Here is a 20,953-nt window from a genome sequence, read left to right as displayed (position 1 = left end):
TTTGACAAAAAGTAAGGGTATTTTGGTCATTCTATTCTTATTTAATGGATATTTTTCAATGAATGACCAAAATGATTGATAGTGGATAAACTCAGATGGACCAATTATATTGATTTCAAATCTCAGGAATCAAAATGAGAAGTTATGCAAATCTGAAGAGCTATTTTATAAAAAGTTTCATTTGCACGCCTAATTGCGAAAAAAATTATGGTTCCGCGATTACAACATGGACAAATGGCGAGTTTAATTACTAGAGCAAAAAGCTTTGCATTTACATTTAAACGATACATTCTTTTGGGATCCGATTTCCTTGATTTCATACGGAAACCTCATACTTCTTTTTATATTTCACACATCCTCTTAATTCATGCCTGTCTATTGAATGAATCGAAACAAATCAAATGATAGAAGTCAACTAAGTGTGTGGTAGATAAAATAAAATGTATAAATAACACCATCCTATACGAAAAATATAGATTAGTTGCATATGCTTGCATGTGTTAAAAATGAACGAGGCTAGAAAGAGAGAAAACGGTATTGCATGCTGTAAATTGCTTTAACATTGGTGGTCCAGAACGGACAACAAATTTTGGAAGTGGTTTTTAATAAATTAACCCAAATTAATTAGTCTAACAAATCCATTTCATCTTATTTTTTGTTTGTTTACATATTCTGAACTGTTTAATTATTCAAAACTATATTTCAAGAAAAATTATTTTTTTCAGGGATCAAAACAAAATCGTTCAAAACTTACTAAAAATACAGTAAAACCCCTGTAAAGTTATACTGTTGGGACCAAACCAATTTAATTGATGTGTAGTTAAAAATATTATTTATTGCCTTATTTATCCTTGATAAATATTGTATGTTCTAAATAAGATTTAATGGGCACTAAGTATTTTATTTCTTGCATATTTTTACACTCATTAACAATTATAACGATGTGGATGCATGTTTTATTAAGATGAGACCAAGAAAAATTTTAACTTATTACAATATGAAGTTTGTTTCAGTACATAAATGAAATATTATCTATTGACTTATTTATCCTTAATGAATGTTATATTTCCTAAATAAAATATGTCAAACGTGTTTTCTTAAAACGAAACAAAGAAAAATTAGACTATATCCACAATTTGGGGTGCTAGATTCAGCCTCCGGCCCTTGCGCAATGCATTAGATATGCTTTTAGTAGGAGAAAGAATTTAGATATATCAATACTATGTAAGTTGTTCTACGTTATATATGTGACTTAATACAATCGATACAATGACAAACGATGTTCCCATAAATAGAGAAAAAATGAATAATGATGTCATTGTGAGCATAGCAAAATGGAATACTGATGTCAATTAATTACAAGACGCAAATTATGAGCAGCTAAAAAAAGTGTATTTATCAAATATAGTCAAATATTAGCCCCTAATTTAAATAATATCAGTTTTTATAAAAAATTTCAAATATATCTAAAATATCACTTAAATAGACACAAATACCATTAAGCTTTAAACTTAATAAATTAAAAAACCAAAACCCTATTAGATGAAGAGTTCTCACAACTAAACCTTAAAATTGGAGGAGACCTAGTGAAGACATTGACTATTGGTGAAGAATTGTGCATCCCTAAACGAAGATGAGTGTAGATGGTTAATTTTTTGCACTTTTTCTCGTATTCGTTTTCTCTTTGCTTTTGTAGTTTATTCTTTCGATTGAATATTTATAGAAGAATGAACTATCAATTTTTGTAACATTATTTTTCTCAATTTTCCTTTGGATTATATGTGCTTCGTATTTAATTTTCCACCTTTGCATTATTAAGGGTGTTGTCTGTGTCCGGATTATGTTTTGAAGGTTATCATTAACTGTGGTAAGGGAACCGACACGTCTTAGAAAGTACAAAAAGCATATTTTAAGGTTTACAGAATAGAAATTCTTCAAGTGCATATTAGAAAAATTAGTGAAAGCACCACTTGATTATCGCACAAGAATCTTTTAATCAACAATTAGTTATTTGTATGAATTAAGGGTATTTGAGTACATTTAAGTGACATTTTGAATATATTTAAATGCTTTTATAAAAATTGACATTTTTGAAATTAAAGACTAATATTTGGCTGTATTCGATAAATACTCCCAAAAAAACACTGAGAGGGGAAAGAGAGGAGAGGAAAAAAGGAAAATGGTCACCTTTCAAGTTTGAGCAGCAACAGTGACAGTTAATGGAGATGGGAACACAAGTACGAGTCTACGGTTCCGTTTCCGCCCGCCCATAAAGGTAAACAAAATACACAAATCACACCTAAGCCTGCATTTTAATACCAAGAGAGACGGCCACCAAAAGCTTTCTCCTTGTCCATTTTTTTTTCCTTTTTATATTATAAAAGATTGCACTTTTTAATTTTTTTTATTTTTTATTAACTGACAATTTCAAGCTCTCTCTCGCTCTCCATGGTTGCTGCCAGAAACAGATGCTAAAGGGAATCAGGACATCAAAACTTGATTGGTAATCTGCAAATCCACGAGGTGGGTTTTTTCGAATATTCAAATCATATTAGTTAGAACTTTTGGAGTTTTGAGGAAATTTTTGTGATCATTTGGTTGTGAAATTTAGGATTTTGGCAACATGGGTCGGTCCAACTCTGATTAGGGAGGGCTCTCCGATCAAAAGGGAGCTGTTTTTTCTGTAAATTTGAGAGAACCTAGAAGGTAGGATTTGATTATTGTGGACAAGTTAACATGCGTTGCAGCTGCTTTGGTGCTTCGGTTGCTGAGAGGAAAAGGAAATCTGGTTCTGGTCAATTTGGCCATGATCTTGATGGTACGGACATGGTTAAATGTTCCCACTTTTTGGTTTTGTTATTTTTTTACCTCCATACGTTGGTTTTTATTCATGTGATTCTGCTGGATCATCATTGTAATTGTGATTGATTGTTTGTTTTGTGTGTTGCATAGAGAATGTGCTGGAAAATATCAAGGCTTTCTCCTACAATGAATTAAGATCTGCGACGGATAATTTCCATCCGAGTAATAAGATCGGGCGAGGCGGTTTTGGAACTGTATACAAGGTACTCAGATTATGCATTTGTCTTGTAATAGTTATAATTGGAAGTTTTGCACCAATTATAGAGAATTCATGATATCTGTGGTTCGAATTATGTTAGTTGTTTTCGATTCCAAATTTGTTGCAATGACTAATGAGTTGGCTCAAAATATCAAGCAATTGGGTTTTCGTTTTAAGAACACTTCAAGTTCTATCTTTATGTTTTTTAACACATAGATGCAATGTTTGGTCAGCTAAAAACTCTCACCTGTAGTTCAAGATTTGAGAAAAATAGTGATTTTGTATTTTCCTAGTATTATGTTTTTACTTTAGATCATGCGGTGATTAAGAATGTTAGCCACCAATTTGGATTGAATTCTGCGACGTTTCTTGACAGTAATTTCTATTTCCTAGTTTCCAAGCTTTCGTTGCTGGTCTTACATTTCAAAGGACAAACTTTAATAATGATTATGCATTAATCAGAATACGTAGATGGTTTTTGTCCATGACATTTCATATTGTCTTAGTAGTTTAGCTGCGTTTTGCTAGGGAACCCTGACAAGTGGAAAGCATATTGCTGTCAAGACACTTGCTGCTCAGTCGAAGCAGGGAGTCCGTGAATTCTTAAATGAGATTAACACTATCTCAAATGTCCGGCATCCAAACCTTGTTGAGTTGATTGGGTGCTGTGTTCAGGAAGCTGATCGAGTTTTGGTCTATGAATATGTTGAGAATAAAAGCCTTGATCATGCATTATTAGGTAAATGGATGAATTTTTTAGCATGTAAAGAAAACTGTAGTTACACAATACACAAGGATAAGGCTAATTTGTTTTCCTTTTGTTTGTAGGTCCAACGAGTAGAACCATCAAACTGGATTGGGAAAAAAGATCAGCCATTTGCTTGGGTACTGCCAGGGGTCTTACGTATCTTCATGAAGAACTGGTGCCACATATTGTACATAGAGATATCAAGGCTAGTAATATACTTTTAGACACAGATTTTAACCCGAAAATCGGAGACTTCGGGTTGGCTAAACTCTTCCCTGATGATATCACTCATATCAGCACAAGGATTGCGGGAACAACGTACGTTACTTTCATATTTCTAGTTGATTCAGTTAGGAATTTATGTTGCATTGTATTTTCCTTGCTTAATTCAATAGGAGATTATACAGAGAGTTTATGTAGCTGCTTATGCTTTAGTTTTGTTTTTTTCAGTGGTTATTTGGCACCAGAATATGCATTGGGAGGTCAGTTAACCCTCAAGGCCGACGTTTACAGTTTTGGTGTTCTTATTCTTGAAATAGTATGTGGAAGAGGCAGTGCCAAGGGAGACTGGGGTGGGACAGAAAAGTTTCTGCTTGAATGGGTGTGTTGTTTATTTCCATCTTTCGACAAAATTCTTGGCATCATCAGATTCATTCATCTTTTCCTTGATCATACACGCAATCTTATGTTGCGATTTTGTACACTTTGTAGCTGTTGAGGTCATATGGACTTGTTTCATTTTCCATTTACGTTCTTTTCCACGATTATACTCGCAGTCTTATTCTGCTTCCTCTTACAACTCTTTCGTTTCTTCGATAGGCATGGCAGCTCCATGAAGAAGGGAGACTGTTGGAGCTAGCTGACCCGGAGATGGGGGAATTTCCGGAGGAAGAAGTCCTTAGGTACATGAAGGTGGCATTTTTCTGCACCCAAGCAGCAGCAAACCGAAGACCAAAGATGAGCCAGGTTCTTGACATGCTCTCGAGAAACATAAGACTCAACGAGAAACAACTTACAGCCCCAGGTTTCTTCAACAGTTCAGGGAGCCTGAGCGGACCTTCAAGTAAAAAATCATTTTCTGAAACCACTACCGGTCAGATGAGTTCCGTCCCCGACGCTATCACTCAAGTAACACCTCGCTGAAGAACAATGTAATTGTGATTCAGAGGAAGACGAAGATGAAATTATCTGCAAGTCCGCAAGAAATTATTCAACAGTTCATAATTTTTGTCAACCATTTTACACGCTTTTTTTCTTCTTTTCTTTTTAAGCCATTTTGAGTAGGGAGAGGGTGGTTTTAGCAGAGTCTATAATTATTTTTTTTGTCAAAAGCAGAGCTTATTTGAGATAGTGAATTTGTAATGTTATTTTTGATCTGGTGTTATATTTTTTACTTCAGAGGAGTACAATGGAAGGCAAGAATGTTGGATAAATTCATCAATACACCCTTGACACGCGTTTTTTGTGGGGTATATTTTGTAATATATTTTAATGATTTGAATCATCTATTTTTATAACATCATTTATAGATTATTCTTGTAAAAAATTAGAGAAATTCAAGACTATTAAGATATTTATTTTCATTGAAGAAAATGGTACGAATACGGTTGTACAAAGAGACCCTAAACTTTAGTCCACCGACCATATGGTTTCAGATTTGATGCTTCTTGGTAGACATGATTTTTGAAGAAAGACTTAAAAGATAGACAATTCGGATCATTAAAATAAATTACTTACCTCACAAAAACGTGTGTCAAAAGTGGTGTCACGGATCAACTCCCATATATATACATAATAGATGCTTTCGACAAGAGCAAGAATGTTGGATGCAATAACAATTGAGTCGGAGGGTATTTTAATTTTAATTTTTCAGAGTTGTGCTTCATATGGTTTTTATCTATGAAAATTTTGAGAGGCGTAGTTATAAAAGATCCCTGCAAAATGGAAAAGTTTTCATAGGGATTCCAAGGATTCCGTGATCGTGATCATTCATCGTACATAATGCGATTACTTTTTGTTATGTACTATTTATATTTAGTTTTAAATTTTAAAATAATTTCTAACTGCACAATGTATGATTGACAATCCATATTACGGGATCCCTAGGATCCCTGCAAAATTTCGCACCATACAGTATGCGTCATTCTTGAATATTTAAACAAATTTCGAACTTGAATGCAGAAACGGAAACACAATTTCTCTTACCAATTTGGCTAAATCCGTAAACATCAAACAAGATGATCATATGCATCATGGTTGATGGAATCGACATTATTTTAATTCAAAATTTCGTCCTCATCACAACAAATGTGGATGCAGTTCATCACAACGCGTCTGCTGATCCAAAAAAGTAAATATTCATAAAATGCGTGCAAACAATGAAAATTCCAAATCTCAAATCCCAAACACAACACATTCAAACACCAACGTATATTAAAGGCCTGCACAATTAAAACCTAAACACTAATTAATGGAGGCCAAATATTACAATCTTCGGATAATAAGTAGCAAACGAAGCCGGCGATTTATAGCCGATAGTTAATTAGAATCTCAAAAAAAAAAAAAAAAAAAAAATGGAAGGGTTCGAATTAAGCAGCGAGTTCCTCGGCAGGTGCAGGAGCGGCTTGTTCGGGAGCGTTTGAAGAACCATTGGAGGTGGCATCCTTGGCTTCTGAAGCAGGCACCTCAGCTTCTGCAGTCGCATTAGCTTTTGGTGCTGCATCCTTTACATTTTTGGCATCTTTGGCCGGAGCCTTACCGTCTTTGGCGTCTTTGGCGTCTTTGGCTGGAGCGGGTGGGGGTGGAATCATGTGAGGTGGAGTTTTATGCTTCAGCTTCACATGTATTTGCCGCAGCCTTGAAAGATCGGTGGGCTTTCCCGGCTTTGGGCCTTGAATGACTTGGATCCCTGGTTTCTTTTCTTGATCCTTCTTGCCTCTCCTCTTCTCAATGTTGGGAACCTCGTGCGGAATAAGCTCCGCGATTGCTTTCCAACTTTGCTTGTCAGCGTTTTTATGGAAATTCTCTTGATTAACCAAGAACAACTGCTCAACATACAAACCAACTTGTTAGCATTAGGAGCAAAAAACCACGGCCAGTTGTCAAGAAGCGGGCATTCCAATACTTACCTTTTCCTTTTCTCTGTTCTGGACCTTGTTGGTCTCAACGTTAAGCTTCCTCTTCTCGTAGAATGCACGCTTGAACTCCTCAGCCTCTTCAATAATTTGGTTCCTCAGTTCTTTCTCCCTCTTCTCCTTCTCCTCAAGCAGGATGGCATTTTGACTGTACCAGAAAAGTCAAGTTAGGTCATTAATATTCTAGCAGAAATATAACACCATTACCTAACTTGTAACTTTTGTGCAGATCGACCAATGCGTGCACAAATCACTAAAGCAACTTACCGTTGTCGTTTAGAATGACTACAATCAACTTACCGTTGTCGTTTTGAACAACAATCATGACAAATTTGTTATTTCATTAGTAGTTTGCTGTAGTTCAACTGTTATACCCAAGACTTTTTTCCTACCGACCATCCGATTGGATTTGATGGAAAAACTGAACCACCCTTTTTCGTCATTGAGTTGATAAAAACTCCGATGAAGTTTGATTAACCTCAAATGAAACTAAATTTTGCACACAACTCACTATAGCAAGTCTAGCAAAGAAAGAAAGAACTTATTCTTCTATGATTGAAAGCAAAAAATTTTCCTTCTGGCAATCAGATCCAAGAAAATCAATAGCAATCCTCATTCCGATTCACTAAATTTGACTCAAAAAGCACTACAATTTGGTTTAGAAGCAGCTTCAAACTACACAAACACAATCAATCGCTGATCTATGTCTTTAAGAACCGCATAAACCTAACAATTTGATCAACCTTTCTCGAAAAATCGCAACTAATGAACTAACACTTCCGTACCTTTTAGTGATCACAACTACAAGAAATCACACAGATCTAACAACAGTTCAATACAGACACCTATATTTAGCTCAAAATCTAAGATCAAACGGATGCAGAATTTCACAGATCTAAAGCAGCAGCTCACAAAGTAAGCAACTAGATTTCCCAAAAAAAGCGAATCGGATCCGGATCTTACCGCCGCCACTCACGAAGAGCGGAACCTTCCTCGACAAACTCGCTAGGTTCCGGGAGCACGGGACCGTCGGATGTGAAGACGCCATCATCGATTCCGTTCTCGCCAACGCCGTAGCCATTTCCGTTGCCGTTCTCAACTGGAACTGAATCGAAGGGAGTGGAGTGGGAGTAGTTGGCGCTGGGACCGTCGAATCCGAAAACATCCGGGGAGTCAGGGGCGGCGGCAGCGGCGGGGCCGTGGTCGGTGTAGGAGCCGTAGTCGGCGTAGCTCTCGACGACGACGTCGTCCTGGTCAAATTGGCTGTTAGGGGCATGAAGATCGTCGCCGTCCACGCTGAAAGCGTCGAAGGAAGCCATTTTTGGCGGCGGCGATTTCTGTCTCTCTGTCTGAAGAGGATTTCAGTTGAAAGAAGGAGGTTTTAATTGGAAACTAATGGAAGAAGCTCTAATTTTGTCCTTGTCAAATTTCGCTGTGAATTTTGACTAACTTTCGGACCACCAAATTTTTACGCGATAATATATATTATCTTATGACATAATGCAGTATGCGACGATTGTCCATCTTAAACCATTTCATTATATGAAAAATATGTCAATATCTTCGTTAAATTATCGCATGAAACGACCATCTAACCACTTTTTTAAGACTATACTTGTCAAACCAACCCTTTCACTTAACGAGAATATTAATAGATTTTTCATAAAATGATCAAAATAATTTACAGTAGACAAACTCAGAAACTACTTCTATCGATTTTCAATATCAAGAGTCAAAAACTATTTTGTCTAAAAAACTTTTTATTAATTATTAACTTTCATGTCGTATGTGTATATCCCTCCCTCTCTCTCTCTCACCTCACTTGACGAGAGCATTTTATGCTCGCACCACACCCTGCTCTTATGTAAGGATGCTACCAGATTCGTCAGAGCATCAACAACCCAACCCTTAATATTACGATCTAAGAGTATTTCTCTTCACTTGTAAATGAGAGGTTTTAGATTTGATTTTTGCCAAAAATGAATTTGAACCGCATTGTGAGGCTTAGCCTACTCCCTCCCCCCTGCCGTCAGTGTAGATAATATTGTTTCTTCAAAAAAATTATCAACAAACGCAAAACTGGCAACAAAATTTCCAATCCGTCGACGGTACGCGAAAACCATATTACATTAAGCTCAATTTACATCAGTAAGCAGTTGCACCTCAAAGTAACATATCCCAGAAGACTGACATTTTCTTGTACTCCCAATCTTTGCCAGAGATGGAGACCGAAAGAAAACTGGCAGTCAGACTGAAATAACCGTCAATGCAGAGCGTGCCGGGACTACATAGCCGCAACTCTCCCTCGAAGCCTCCGTGTCCAGTTTACTTCCGGTAACTAGACATCAATACACTGTTAATCCTACCTAGATAGGCCCTTTCGAAAGTCTTGGAAGAAATGCGTCAACCACACAAAAAAGGAGTTACAAGGCATTGCCTTCCGAAAACGTTCAAGGAGGCTTATAAGCATATTTGGTTGTGGGGGGAAATCATTACAACGACTTAAAACCACAAGAATGTTAGGACTCTAGTCACCTGACAAGCACCTCCCCGTTCTTTCAGAAGAATCTGTAACGAAGCTGTAAGCTCAATCTTGTCCACAATTAAGCAGCTACGGCTCCATGGTCCTCGCCCTTCTCTATAATATGTACGGAAGACGTTATGTCAGTAGCTAAACCAAAAGGGGATGAAATGGTGGTATGATTTTCAGGGAACTGGTGGAGCATTTTTCGGATATCTAGCAGAAGAGGGCATCCGTTGCAGAACTTGTGGAAACTCCTGCTTCATTCGTTTATTTGGCATCCCTTGGAAAGACCTTTTTAACAGAAACACCAAATTAGAAGGGAAGAATACACAATATATATATATATATATATATATATATGGAGAGAGAGAGAGAGAGAGAGAGAGAGAGAGAGAGGATATTGACTAGCAACTAACAACATTTACAAAGAGAAAAAAAAGGAAAAGGTCTCAACCTACATATTTTTTCGATATTCTGCAAGAAGTCAATACAGAAAGCAAGAAAGTTTTGCTAAAATTTAAAGCGACGTATAATTTTCAATTATCCTCATAAGTTTTAGTTTGTTGGCCGGAGCTGTAAAACTAATCAAAGCTGCAAGAGCTTTCATGTCATGTGCACCAAGAGCTACGAAATAGAGCCAACTGAATTATTGGCTCACTTTCGGGGCTGCTTGATCCAACCAAAGTTCAAACTTCATTAAAAAATTGGCAAACATAATTACACACTTGCAGCTGATGAATTCACACACCTTGGAGAAACCTGACGTTTCTGAGCAAATAAAGTTGATCTTAGACTTCCGAGCGCCTTTTCAGCGGCCTAAGGAAAAGATTGTTTAGATGGACAGATATTACATTTCAAAAAGACTAGGCACCATGAAGGGTACTCCGAATTGGACCAGTAGAAAAATTACCTGCATCTTAGCCTCATCCCACGTCAACCCAATCCCCTTTCCCAAGACCTCTCCATCTATTTCAACCTGTAACATAATAACAATAGAGAATTATAAAGAAAGGAAGGGGGCAGAAAGAGAAAAGAAACATGCTTCAAGACAAAACTCAAATGTGATTCAGAATAATGAAGCATGTAATCATGGCAAATACAAACCTGTACGTGCACTTCATCTTTCTCAACTGAATTAGCTGAAGGTGGAGGTCGCGGTTGAAAAACTACACCACCAAGGCCCTCCATCATACACTGAAATAGTAAAAATTATGGAACGTCAATAATCATAACATCATTCAGCACCTGGAATAAGAGAGAAAAAAGATAGAGAGACTTGCAAACTATCATGTATTGAGTCTTACAAGTTCTTTGAGGGCAGAGACTGAATTCATAGATTTTTGGAAGCCTTCAAGCCTAGGGTCTAGTGGCCTAGAAGGCTCCGATGAAGTTGAAGATGACAGGGACTCCTCTTTGGGAAATGACTGGATCCCAAAAGAATTCGCATTACCCACAAAACCATTGTTGTTAACATTAGAAAACTTGCTCATTTCCCCATTAACAGGCACAGAATCAAGCTTGACGCGGGAAAGGTATATATCTGCAAAAATGTTGTCCAGGATTGTCACACACACACACACAAAATAAAAGGAAACTAGAGAGATACCTCAAGAATATTTTCCCATCTATGGACAGAACCAAGCCAACCCAATATTCCCTAGTACAGATCCTGTTTTGTGCAATAATTTCATAAGCAAGTTGACTTTGTTTTAGCGCAGTAGGTCCTCGGTCAGTAGTTTCGTATTGTTCCAACAGTTAATTGTTCAGCTAAAAACTTTCAAAATTGATTGACTGGCATCTTTAACCCCTGATGGAAAGCTGACAAAGTTTAAAATAACCCCTCAATCCTCCATCCATGGCTTTTGCTACAAAAGCACTTCGTTCAGCAGAATAATCATCTAAGATCAGCTCCAGTATGATTATATCAGTGACTCGAGAGTTTAAAATATTAAGCAGAAGATAGATCTTAAAAATATGTCATATATTGACTTAATTCCACAATATCCTTTTCCATCGAAAGTTAGGAGATTGTAGTGTTTGTGGCTTAACAGTCAAGGACAACGCTGCCTAGAACATTTTGCCATCATTTAATTTTTGGAAGAAAAGAAGCAAATGGAATATTAGCCTTGAGGTGGGCTTCACATGTGTCAAAAATCAATTAGTTGTCAATTTGTTCCATCACTGCTCTAGTATCAAATCAGTTTGTCGAGCATAAATTTACTGGTACAAGAACCACTTGAACAGGCACGAAAATAATATTGAGAATGACAGATCGCCCAAGCTAGTGGCAATAAATACAGCAATAAGAAATCTTACTGGCTAAGTTTTTTAGAGAACCCTCGGCAGCCTGGAAATGAGCTTCCCTTCTTGTTTTACCACTTCCTTCACCAATTTTCTCTCCTGCAAACCAAGCCTACAAAAGGCAAAATGGATAAACTAATTAACGTGTGGCATCCCCAACAAAGGAAAATGCAACATCAGAAAGTAATAAAAACAATTTCTGGGATAAGCTACATGGTACAGTTTGACCTACAATGCATATGAAATTCATTGATTCAAATTATTGAGGCCATTTACAACTGATTACCAACACTAATTACACCCATTACCATCAATTAGATATGCTCCTTTCAAGTGTACCGTATTGCTATGGAATGGGGAGCACACATATTTACTAATCTGCTTTAAAAAATTAAAAATATCAACAAAACTTAGTAAGATACTAAGATGTGATCTATAAAAGCAAACCATCATTTTAATATGAAATAGAATACAAACGGAATGCGATTTCCTGTCTTAGCTCCCTCTTCACTCGAAACCAAAGTTATCAACTTGTGGACATAAAGTCCCTAAAATATCAAAAATTGAAATGTACATCAAATGTCACAAACGATACGACTTATTACTGAATGGTTTAATTTTTTCAAAGACAAGTTAAGTTATTTACACATCCCAAACTCTCACCAAGAAAACATTAAACTATGGTTAGATAAGTTCAAAACGTGATACCCCAGAAACTAATGTGGAATTATAAGGTAGTAAGCCAAAGATTGAAAGTACCTCAACGTAAAACTGGAGTTCCGTGCTAGCAACCAAAGCTGGCCTAAACTCCACCTGTGGAACACGAGGTTTTGATATATGCAAAAAATGAAGAGTAAGTTTTCTACTGCAACACAAACAGCTCAAAATACCTTGGCTCCACACTTCATTGCGATTTCCTGTAAGGCTCCAGCAGGAGTCTCTGCATTTGATATAGCTCGTCCAGATTCAAAGTCCACATCTCTATTCATGGAAGAGGATCGACTCAAGGGAATCTCCTCACCTTCAAATTCATGTCCCCGTTATATTACACCACTCTCATGATAATATACAATAATTACATACAAATAAAACAACTGTTAGTTACACATTTTAAGAAAGACAAGAACCATTAAATTCCACTTGGATAAAAATTCAAAAAGAAGATAAGATAACCCGATTGCGTAAATAATACTCGATTAATAACCTTCCAAAAAAGAATAATCATTGCCATGGTATAGTCTCAAACATGGGAAACTCTAGGCAAATTATGATAGTACACTACTGATGGTAAAAGTACTTTTGGAAAATGTTCAAGCCTTGAAAGCAGCATCTATCAATGAATTTGTACCAAAATAAATAAAATAAACCATGAAAATCATCGTAGTACTCAATTGTGCATGTCATAGCTCACCTGACACTGAATGATAGCCAGCCGATGCATGGTTGAATCTCAGCCGATCATCTCTATGAAATGCCTGGAAAACAATAATCTTTTAGGACTAGTCTTGTCTACAATCCAGTCACATGCAACATCCACCACTCAGCATAACAAAATAGGATTAAAGCCAGATCAACAAAGTGTAAATACCTCTTTTGGAAATCTTTGATTGTCTTGAAGAATCCTATCAGATGGAATAGAGTTATCAACCTTAGAGAAAAAAGATGAATGATGAGGTCGCTTCTCAATCTGCATTGGATCTGGATCTAATGGAAGTTCTTTGGGTACCATCCGGCTCAGTTGCCGAGGGCTCATTTCTTCCTCCACTGGAAACCAGCCTGGATGCGGTTGCACCCGTGGAACAGAGGCTTGTACTGGAGGTCTGGTAGCAAATGGGGGCTCACTCGGTGGTGGTTCTCTTGTATCTTGGCCATGCTGCAAAATCAGTAGCCTCCGCCTTGTATCAGGGTCTAACTCTGATTCAGGTACCTCTCCCTCCTCTCTAGCAGGAGAACTATGCAAGCTTGGTTCTGCAGCGCCAAGATGACCCAACGGTTTAACCACTGAAGCTGCCTGAGGGAACTGCATATTAGGAAAAGTCATTGCTGATTGCTGACTTGATGGCAGTGAAGTTGTGCTAGAGGAAGGAGCCATTGAGTACTGAAGAGAAGCAAGCCTTTGATCTATGTTAGTGACTACTAAAGAGGCCGTTAAAGCAGCTGAGGTTGCTTCCTACATGCCAGAAATAGGTCAACCAATAAATTAACTTTAACAAATTTGCAAATGCAGATGCACAAAAACGTTCATCCAAAGTGGAAAGTTCACATGTCAATGGAAATACTGAATCCTTATATACCTTCAGTCTTCTTTCAACCTCAGCATCTGCCATGCCATCAAAAGCGAGCGGGTCTCTGTTTCCATTTACAGCAGAAGTATCATCCTGAACAACCAAAATCTATTAGTGGAATTGTCATATTGTGACAACTGTGGTGTGGAGGAAATTTTTCAGGAGAAATTTCATTAAAAAAAAAAAAGAATATCATACAATTGTTCCAACTAACCTCTGAAACTAGATGATTGCTCACATCAGGTGAAGGGACATCTTTAATATCATCTTCATAAAAAATTTCAGGTATCTTTTGTAGAAGACTGTCATCAAATTCTCTGTTATCACACCAAAAGGTGATGTCATGCCAACAGAACACCATTACTTTGCTCATAAACAGAGCATGGCTTTACACGAAAACAGTTTAGAGACATTAATTCCTTACTTAAAAAATCCACCTCTGACATTGCAAGCAACATTTCTTGCAACACACAGGACAGGGACAGTGTTATTTCCCTGTAATATTAGGAGGTACGATGAGTTCAAGCTAAAGAGGAAAATAAATAAATATGTAAAATGTGCATTTTTGACAATAGATCAGTTTAAAAAGTTAATATCCATATAAAACACAGCAAAGACTTTTACTTCAGCTTGAGGAGCATAATACGGGGCAAAAGCAGGAACAACATGCACCCGAGGTTGATCTCTGTCATCCCACACTTTCAATCGATCATCAATTACCAATGCCATCTTAGGATGGCATAAGCTTTCTTGGAATACATTGAACAATGACTTTCTTGAACCTATCATAATATATGAAATCCATTAATTAAATGGAGAAATGCATTTCATTTCCAGTGAAATTGCAAAACAAAATTTATAAATGAAATATAACAATTACCAGACTTCACACAGACAATACGATCAAGTAATTTATTTGAGTTTATCAAATTTGAATCAGGATCAAGAAGCCTCCACATTTCCAATGCATAATCCCTTTCAGCCATTGTGCAAACATAAACCTCAAACCGCTTGCGCCCTCTTGCAGTCAGGTAGCTCCGAAGATCCTCCCATGCAGGTCTCAACCTCACGAGAACACTTGTATCACGAATCTAAGATAGAAATCCTATGTTACTTAGGACCTTATAACGATGAGTATGGAAACTTACAAACAAAAGACAGATATTGCGAAAACAACAAAACCATCCACACAACCGGATCAAGCAGATGTTGACCAAAATAACCAAATGAGGATAAATAAACGATGACAAAGATAATAAACAAGGTAATTACATACCTGCGGATTAATGCGAGTAAGTATAATATTCTTCTCGTGTAATCGTATAAGAGGCCGAATAATAGGTTGATGATTGTCAGACAAGGCCGGAACAACCTCAGATTGAGTTTTGACAACTCTCCCATTATCAGCAACTTGATCATTTTCAGCATATTGCTTCAATATAAACTTGTCATCTTGATACCGCTTGATCTCTGCAAGCATACCAGAAATACGTTGCGGGTCCACCTCAGTGCTTATCTTCCTCTGTAGGGCCTCAATTCGATCCTCAAAAGAGCGCATGGTATTTGCAACAATGAGTGTTTCATCGAGATCAAATACAATGCCCAGACATCTAAGATTCAGCATGACAAGGCAAGAATTGTATAGTCCTGATGCAACATAGAATCCCCAGAAACATGGGCACTGTTTACCACCATTCCTCGATTGCATGGCAACCAAATGAAGCTCCTCCCCTCCTAGTGGCATTACTGCAGTCTGAAGAAAAGCATGACGGGAATCATTCTCAAGGTTTGCACAAACTACCATTCATTCCAGATAACACAGGCAGAAACAAAACTTACTTTTCAATCAACATTAACAAATAAAGTTCAAACCATGATAAGAATTAGGCAACTGCATGTTTCCATTTTATAAAGGACTCTAGGCTGCATTCCAACATATAACAAAACTGAAAACTTGGTACTGCAGAATTCTAGAGTTCTTCCTTAAACACTCACATCCAATTAGAACACAACAAAAACAAAATCATCCAATACTCGTGAATGAATAATTCACACAATCATCATCTCTACATGTAACCATTCACACAATCCCGCAAGCAAATATACAGCAAGATCAGAAACAAGCCATCACCAAAAAATAACCATAAGGTATATTCTCAACATCAAAGCGTTCTGTCGTTGTACTAAACTCAGTAAGTTGAGGAATGAAGTGCATCTTACAATTCTATGAAATTAAGTCCACAGTTTCAGTTCAAAACAGTTAAAAGTTCATACAGCTCATGCAATTTGGGGCAAAAATTTTACTGGGTTCATCCAAAGTTTCAAACTTTATAGTGAAATTCAAAATTGGTCCATGTGAAATTGTTCAGAGTCCTCTGTAACAACATTATAAAGTTAAAGGGGTTAAATTAGAATATGGGTTTTCAATTTTTTTCTGTTTTTTTCCTGCAATTTTGTTATTTTCTTGGAGGTGGGAGTTTAATTCAATGGTTGTGCTGCGATACCTTGTTCTCCTGAGTCATGGAGGAGTGCAAAAGAAAGAGCGGCGTGTCCGGAGACGACAACGGCGACGTCTTTGACTCCATCAATTTGAAGCAAACTCCATTGGAGGAGTTTATGGTATGAAGCACTGCCACTGGTGGACATCTTTCACTTGGTTGAGAAAAATAGCTTATTCTGATTTCCTTCAACTCATCCAGAACATTCTTGTTGTTCTCGTTCACTGTTGGATATATCTCTACTTCCCCAAGTAAATCTTCGCCTTTATACACGGACTTATACATTTTCTCACTTGCCAAACACCAATTTTCTCAATGCCCAAACACCATCCAAGAAGAGAAAAAAATAAAAAAGAAACTCAGAAATTTTATTCCCTCCTTTGATCTCTCATGAAAGTTTCATTCAATAAAAACATCAATTTCGTTGATTTCTTTCAACATCGTCGTCATCTCCAAAAAAAAAATCCCAAATTTGGTTTTAAATCACTGAAATTCGTAGAAAAAAAAGAAAAAAAAATTAGGGTTTTATTTTCGAGTGAAGATCTTAGATCCTTGATTGATGATGCAGCGTTTACGAAATGGAATCGGATTTTTGTTCTGAATTCTGGTGCTAAAAGCTAGGGTATGGTGACGATGGAGAAGAACGAGGAGCCGTCGCAAGGAGAAACCCTAGATCCAGATAGCGAAAGGTCAAATTAGCAGTGCAATTCATATGTCAGATAATAATATTATAAAACAAAATTAAATATAATAAAACGACACCTCGACTCTTGGGCCATTTTCCTAATTTATACTTCTTTCATGCTATTTTTATAAATTTCCAAAATTCTTCTGTAATTTACAGAATCAGAGATTCAAATTCCGTTTAAATGAAAATTTTTATCGTATAATTATTAACACGTTGGTTAAGTTGAAGGAAAATATTCATGGAACAAGAAAGCCAGAAACTGAAAAGGAGAATGAACAAGTCATTATTCTTGTGATTGATTTAAATTTAAGTTTTTTTAGTTTTGGATACTTAATATAGATCTGACAACTACGTAATATAGTCGGTATTAGTTAGTAAACGCATAAAAACGAGAATAAAAGATAATTATGTTATATCCATGCATTAGTCATAGATCAAAATAACGCTGATACTCGTTTAAGTAAACATGTCATAAATTATCTCATACCCTTATACCGTTACACAATGTTGAGGTTAACGTGACGGTGTTCTAAAAGCGGGGGCTCAGGTGAAACGTGAGTTAATAAAGCTGGGGAAGATAAGGAATATGGAAAGTTTATGGGTGACGGGTTGACAGGTTAGATTTTGGGTCATAACACGTGGCAGATGGAGGTTGGTTGACATTATGTACGGCTGTGGTTTTTGGGATTCTGAAAATTTGACTTCTCGCCTGTAATATTACACCTTTGCCCTCGTGTCGTTGTGTCTGCCAAACTTTCATTTCGATATAACGTTTGCTTTTTTATTACAACCATTTTCTATATACCTGTACATACATAACGTTTCATGGAGTTACAAATTTGTGGCAAATAAATGCTCATTATTCAATGTGTTAACTTATTTCAAATCAAAGAATTTAGACTTTTCTAAGAGTTTTTTTTTCTTTGTCACTTAGTATTACGGTTTAGGAATATTTATCTACACTTGTAAGTGAGAAGTCTTATGTTCGATTCTCGCTAAAGGTGAATTTGAATCACTTTATTGTTAATCAATTGTGAGACTAAACTCACCCCCTCCCTTTTAATATAAATAATATCATTTGTTAAAAATAAAAAATAAAAAGTTTTTTTTTCCTTTAAAAAATGAACCAGTTGGTGGCAAAGCCACGAAAACTTTTTTTAATTTTAGGATCGGAAAGACTCACAAAGATATTTTAATCTCAAGTAGTAACATCGCGTGATTTACCAGTATTAGAAATCGAACTCAAAATCAATTGTGTGAAATACAGACTTAGAATTTGGCCTAATCACTTGACCACTCCGTGATGATTTAAGAGTTCGAACTTTAGAGGATAAGAAATTGATCTTGATACATTGTTCAAGGAAAATGTGTCGCGTATTTGTACAAAAAGGTGTTTCAGTAATGAAATTAATTTTGTGTATCTAAAAAAGATTAATCTTTATGAAAAAAAGTATGGAACTCACTTTCGCGAGTCAAATAATATTGACGGGTCGAATAATATAAGATTTGCTTTCGCTTGCCCCTTTAGATGCGTTTGACGATAAATGCGACGTTGATGTGGTAGATCTTCGTGAGATTTTTATGTTAAGGATTTTGGTGTAATCAAATAACGAACCAATAATACCAAGTAAGTATCGTTTTATTAATAAAATTTATTATTACTTTGAAAAATTTAGTTGTTTGAACGGATTTTGTAAACTGTGGTTTTGCCTTTATGGCCTTGTTTTTTAAAGCATCGAATTGAGTACTTTGAGTCTTGCTTATAGGTTTTTGACCATCTTATATGAGAATTTTTCGGTGTGTCAAAACACGGTCTGATACACTAAATGTACAAGTGGTTGATTTTTTTTGTTTTTTTTAACTTTCAAATTATTTTATAATTATACTTACTGTACAGGGCTGTGTTCCCGGCACACTAAAAAATCTTTCGTACTAATGGATATCCCCCCTTTCTCCCCACCTACCGGAGGAGATGGCATCCCTCACTTTTTGTTAATGATATGTTTAATTAATTTGTTGAACTACAATTCTCACAACCTTGATTTCATATGTATGTACAAAGAGCTTTCAAAATAGGTTATAACTAATACAATGCAAATTGAGAAAGAGTAAGGCTACAAAAGTAGTCTAACGATTAAGCCTTTATGTCGTTTGTCTCGCTTAATCCTTTAATTTAGGCATGATAATTTATTGCATAATCTGTTAACTTTACACGAAACGACACGAAAATAACAGGTTTTAAGTCAACCATTAACAAGTCAAGTCATTATCGGGTAACTCAATAAGATATCATTTGCCAGATATCGGGATTAAACATGACAATTTATTGCATAACCCGATAACGGGTTTGACATGGCACAACATGTTAAGATAATAAATATAACATAAACACGACAAACACAATTTGTTTGTCAAGACTATTTCAACCTAACCTGAATCTTTAAGATTTCACTCCATGCTCTTTCGATATTTAACGCAAATTGAGAATGTAAACAAGGAAAATAATATAGAGTACATTTGGTTGATGTAGTTATAAAATGACCGAGGCATGTCGCACCAATGGCATTCAAATGTGTAAACAAATATATATGTAGGCATTAATGTTTGAATTTGATGATCCATCCATACCATTCATATTCCACTAGTACTATTTATCAAATTTGGTTTTATATTTATGATTGAATTCAATGAATATGACATCACACGTTATTTTTATAAACATTTGGAAAGATTTTTCAGTATGTCAAGAATGCGGCTCGATACATCAAGTGTCGTAATACAATTAGTTGAAATATTTTTTTTCGAGTGTCCAACCAACTGTATTACTACACTTAATGTTCTAGGTGTACTAAAAAATCTCTCCAACTTTCGGAATATAAAAACAAGACATGTTAAATGTTGTGGTGCAACATGTTTTTTTATTTGACCAAATTGAAAATGTCGACAAGATTTTAACGAGCATATTTTATACTCTATCCTTTTTAGACGAATTCGCGTTAAAATTAATGAGTATCGTACTTCTCTTAAAACATGATAAATGTTAAACAAGTTGGTCAACCTTACCCAAAGCTTATAGTAATTAACAACCATAACGATTCCCCACTAAAATAAAAAATAAAAAAACAAAAACAAACAAAAATACTATGCAGCAGTTGGTTCATTTGGACCGGGCCTGATTTCATTGTACATGGGCCGAGGCCTATCTGAAGCTGAAAAGGGCTTGGGCTCTAAAAATATGCCCTGCAACCAAAAAGAAACTTAATTTGGAGATGTCGTTTCATTTCCTAGACATGACATGACTACTTTGGTAATGTCCTGAAAAGGTTGGAGCTAGGAGAGTATTTGTTGGTTGATTATCTATCACGTCTTGTATTTTGGATTAGTTACTTGGTTTTCAAGTTATTAACAAAATATGACCAATTATCTAATTTTCTATGACACTTTAAGTTACTAAACTTGGCATGATTAAAGCAAAGACAGCCATGATTAAACCTTTGTATCATTGTTTTAAGGACATACCGATCAAGATGTATAATTTCTTGTAGACAATTTTCATGGAGCATAAGAGAAGTCAATTGATTCTTCTGAATAACTATTAAAAACAAAGTACTATGCCACACTGTGGCGGAGAGGCGAGAAATAAAAGTGAAGAAAGAAATTGAAGTTACCAATACGTTCCGAATTTAAAACTCCTCAATTATCTAATTTTTATAA

General features: G+C 36.1%; 3 protein-coding genes across 4 annotated transcripts; 1 reads left to right on the top strand and 2 right to left on the bottom strand.

The window, feature by feature from the left end:
• Positions 1 to 2,137: 2,137 nt before the first annotated feature.
• On the top strand, positions 2,138 to 5,301 carry LOC137726842 (cold-responsive protein kinase 1-like). Of its 2 annotated transcripts, none has more exons than XM_068465799.1 (7): positions 2,138 to 2,275; positions 2,612 to 2,818; positions 2,953 to 3,065; positions 3,590 to 3,800; positions 3,890 to 4,127; positions 4,260 to 4,410; positions 4,629 to 5,301. In XM_068465799.1, the coding sequence occupies exons 2-7, from the start codon at positions 2,737 to 2,739 to the stop codon at positions 4,950 to 4,952; spliced, it is 1,119 nt and encodes a 372-aa protein (XP_068321900.1). In that variant the 5' UTR covers positions 2,138 to 2,275; positions 2,612 to 2,736; the 3' UTR covers positions 4,953 to 5,301. The 2 variants fall into 2 exon arrangements, with proteins under 2 accessions (XP_068321900.1, XP_068321899.1); XM_068465798.1 differs by lacking the exon at positions 2,138 to 2,275 and adding an exon at positions 2,305 to 2,523.
• Positions 5,302 to 6,178: 877 nt separating this feature from the next.
• Positions 6,179 to 8,407, bottom strand: LOC137726841 (clathrin light chain 1-like). The gene is made up of 3 exons (XM_068465797.1): positions 7,907 to 8,407; positions 6,938 to 7,091; positions 6,179 to 6,853 (listed from the first exon to the last, which is right to left on the bottom strand). The coding sequence occupies exons 1-3, from the start codon at positions 8,260 to 8,262 to the stop codon at positions 6,398 to 6,400; spliced, it is 966 nt and encodes a 321-aa protein (XP_068321898.1). The 5' UTR covers positions 8,263 to 8,407; the 3' UTR covers positions 6,179 to 6,397.
• Positions 8,408 to 9,052: 645 nt separating this feature from the next.
• LOC137726840 (RNA polymerase II C-terminal domain phosphatase-like 1) lies at positions 9,053 to 17,245 on the bottom strand. Its single transcript, XM_068465796.1, has 17 exons — positions 16,558 to 17,245; positions 15,330 to 15,806; positions 14,934 to 15,144; positions 14,678 to 14,835; positions 14,478 to 14,548; positions 14,268 to 14,370; positions 14,063 to 14,146; positions 13,357 to 13,938; positions 13,180 to 13,243; positions 12,659 to 12,789; positions 12,528 to 12,581; positions 11,784 to 11,880; positions 10,772 to 11,007; positions 10,572 to 10,661; positions 10,378 to 10,443; positions 10,216 to 10,283; positions 9,053 to 9,758 (listed from the first exon to the last, which is right to left on the bottom strand). Exons 1-17 carry the CDS (start codon positions 16,834 to 16,836, stop codon positions 9,650 to 9,652), a joined length of 2,880 nt encoding a protein of 959 aa, XP_068321897.1. The 5' UTR covers positions 16,837 to 17,245; the 3' UTR covers positions 9,053 to 9,649.
• Positions 17,246 to 20,953: the final 3,708 nt, after the last annotated feature.

The sequence above is a fragment of the Pyrus communis genome, chromosome 2, assembly GCF_963583255.1.
Source record: "Pyrus communis chromosome 2, drPyrComm1.1, whole genome shotgun sequence".
NCBI lineage: Eukaryota > Viridiplantae > Streptophyta > Magnoliopsida > Rosales > Rosaceae > Pyrus > Pyrus communis.
The sequence above is the reverse complement of the archived record's forward strand: the minus strand, read 5'-3'. Positions and strand labels throughout refer to the sequence as shown.

What these genes read in the sequence shown, in the direction of transcription:
- LOC137726840 (XM_068465796.1), bottom strand. Translation starts at nt 16,836, where the DNA reads ATGTATAAGTCCGTGTATAAAGGCGAAGATTTACTTGGGGAAGTAGAG. An exon ending in GTCAGAGGTGGATTTTTTAA is followed by an intron (nt 14,371 to 14,477) that starts GTAAGGAATTAA and finishes GTGTGATAACAG; the next exon opens with AGAATTTGATGACAGTCTTC. An exon ending in GGGATGAGGCTAAGATGCAG is followed by an intron (nt 10,284 to 10,377) that starts GTAATTTTTCTA and finishes TCTTTTCCTTAG; the next exon opens with GCCGCTGAAAAGGCGCTCGG.
- LOC137726841 (XM_068465797.1), bottom strand. Translation starts at nt 8,262, where the DNA reads ATGGCTTCCTTCGACGCTTTCAGCGTGGACGGCGACGATCTTCATGCC. An exon ending in GCTCTTCGTGAGTGGCGGCG is followed by an intron (nt 7,092 to 7,906) that starts GTAAGATCCGGA and finishes TTTCTGGTACAG; the next exon opens with TCAAAATGCCATCCTGCTTG. An exon ending in AGAACAGAGAAAAGGAAAAG is followed by an intron (nt 6,854 to 6,937) that starts GTAAGTATTGGA and finishes TATGTTGAGCAG; the next exon opens with TTGTTCTTGGTTAATCAAGA.
- LOC137726842 (XM_068465799.1), top strand. Translation starts at nt 2,737, where the DNA reads ATGCGTTGCAGCTGCTTTGGTGCTTCGGTTGCTGAGAGGAAAAGGAAA. An exon ending in ACAAGGATTGCGGGAACAAC is followed by an intron (nt 4,128 to 4,259) that starts GTACGTTACTTT and finishes TGTTTTTTTCAG; the next exon opens with TGGTTATTTGGCACCAGAAT. An exon ending in AAAAGTTTCTGCTTGAATGG is followed by an intron (nt 4,411 to 4,628) that starts GTGTGTTGTTTA and finishes TTTCTTCGATAG; the next exon opens with GCATGGCAGCTCCATGAAGA.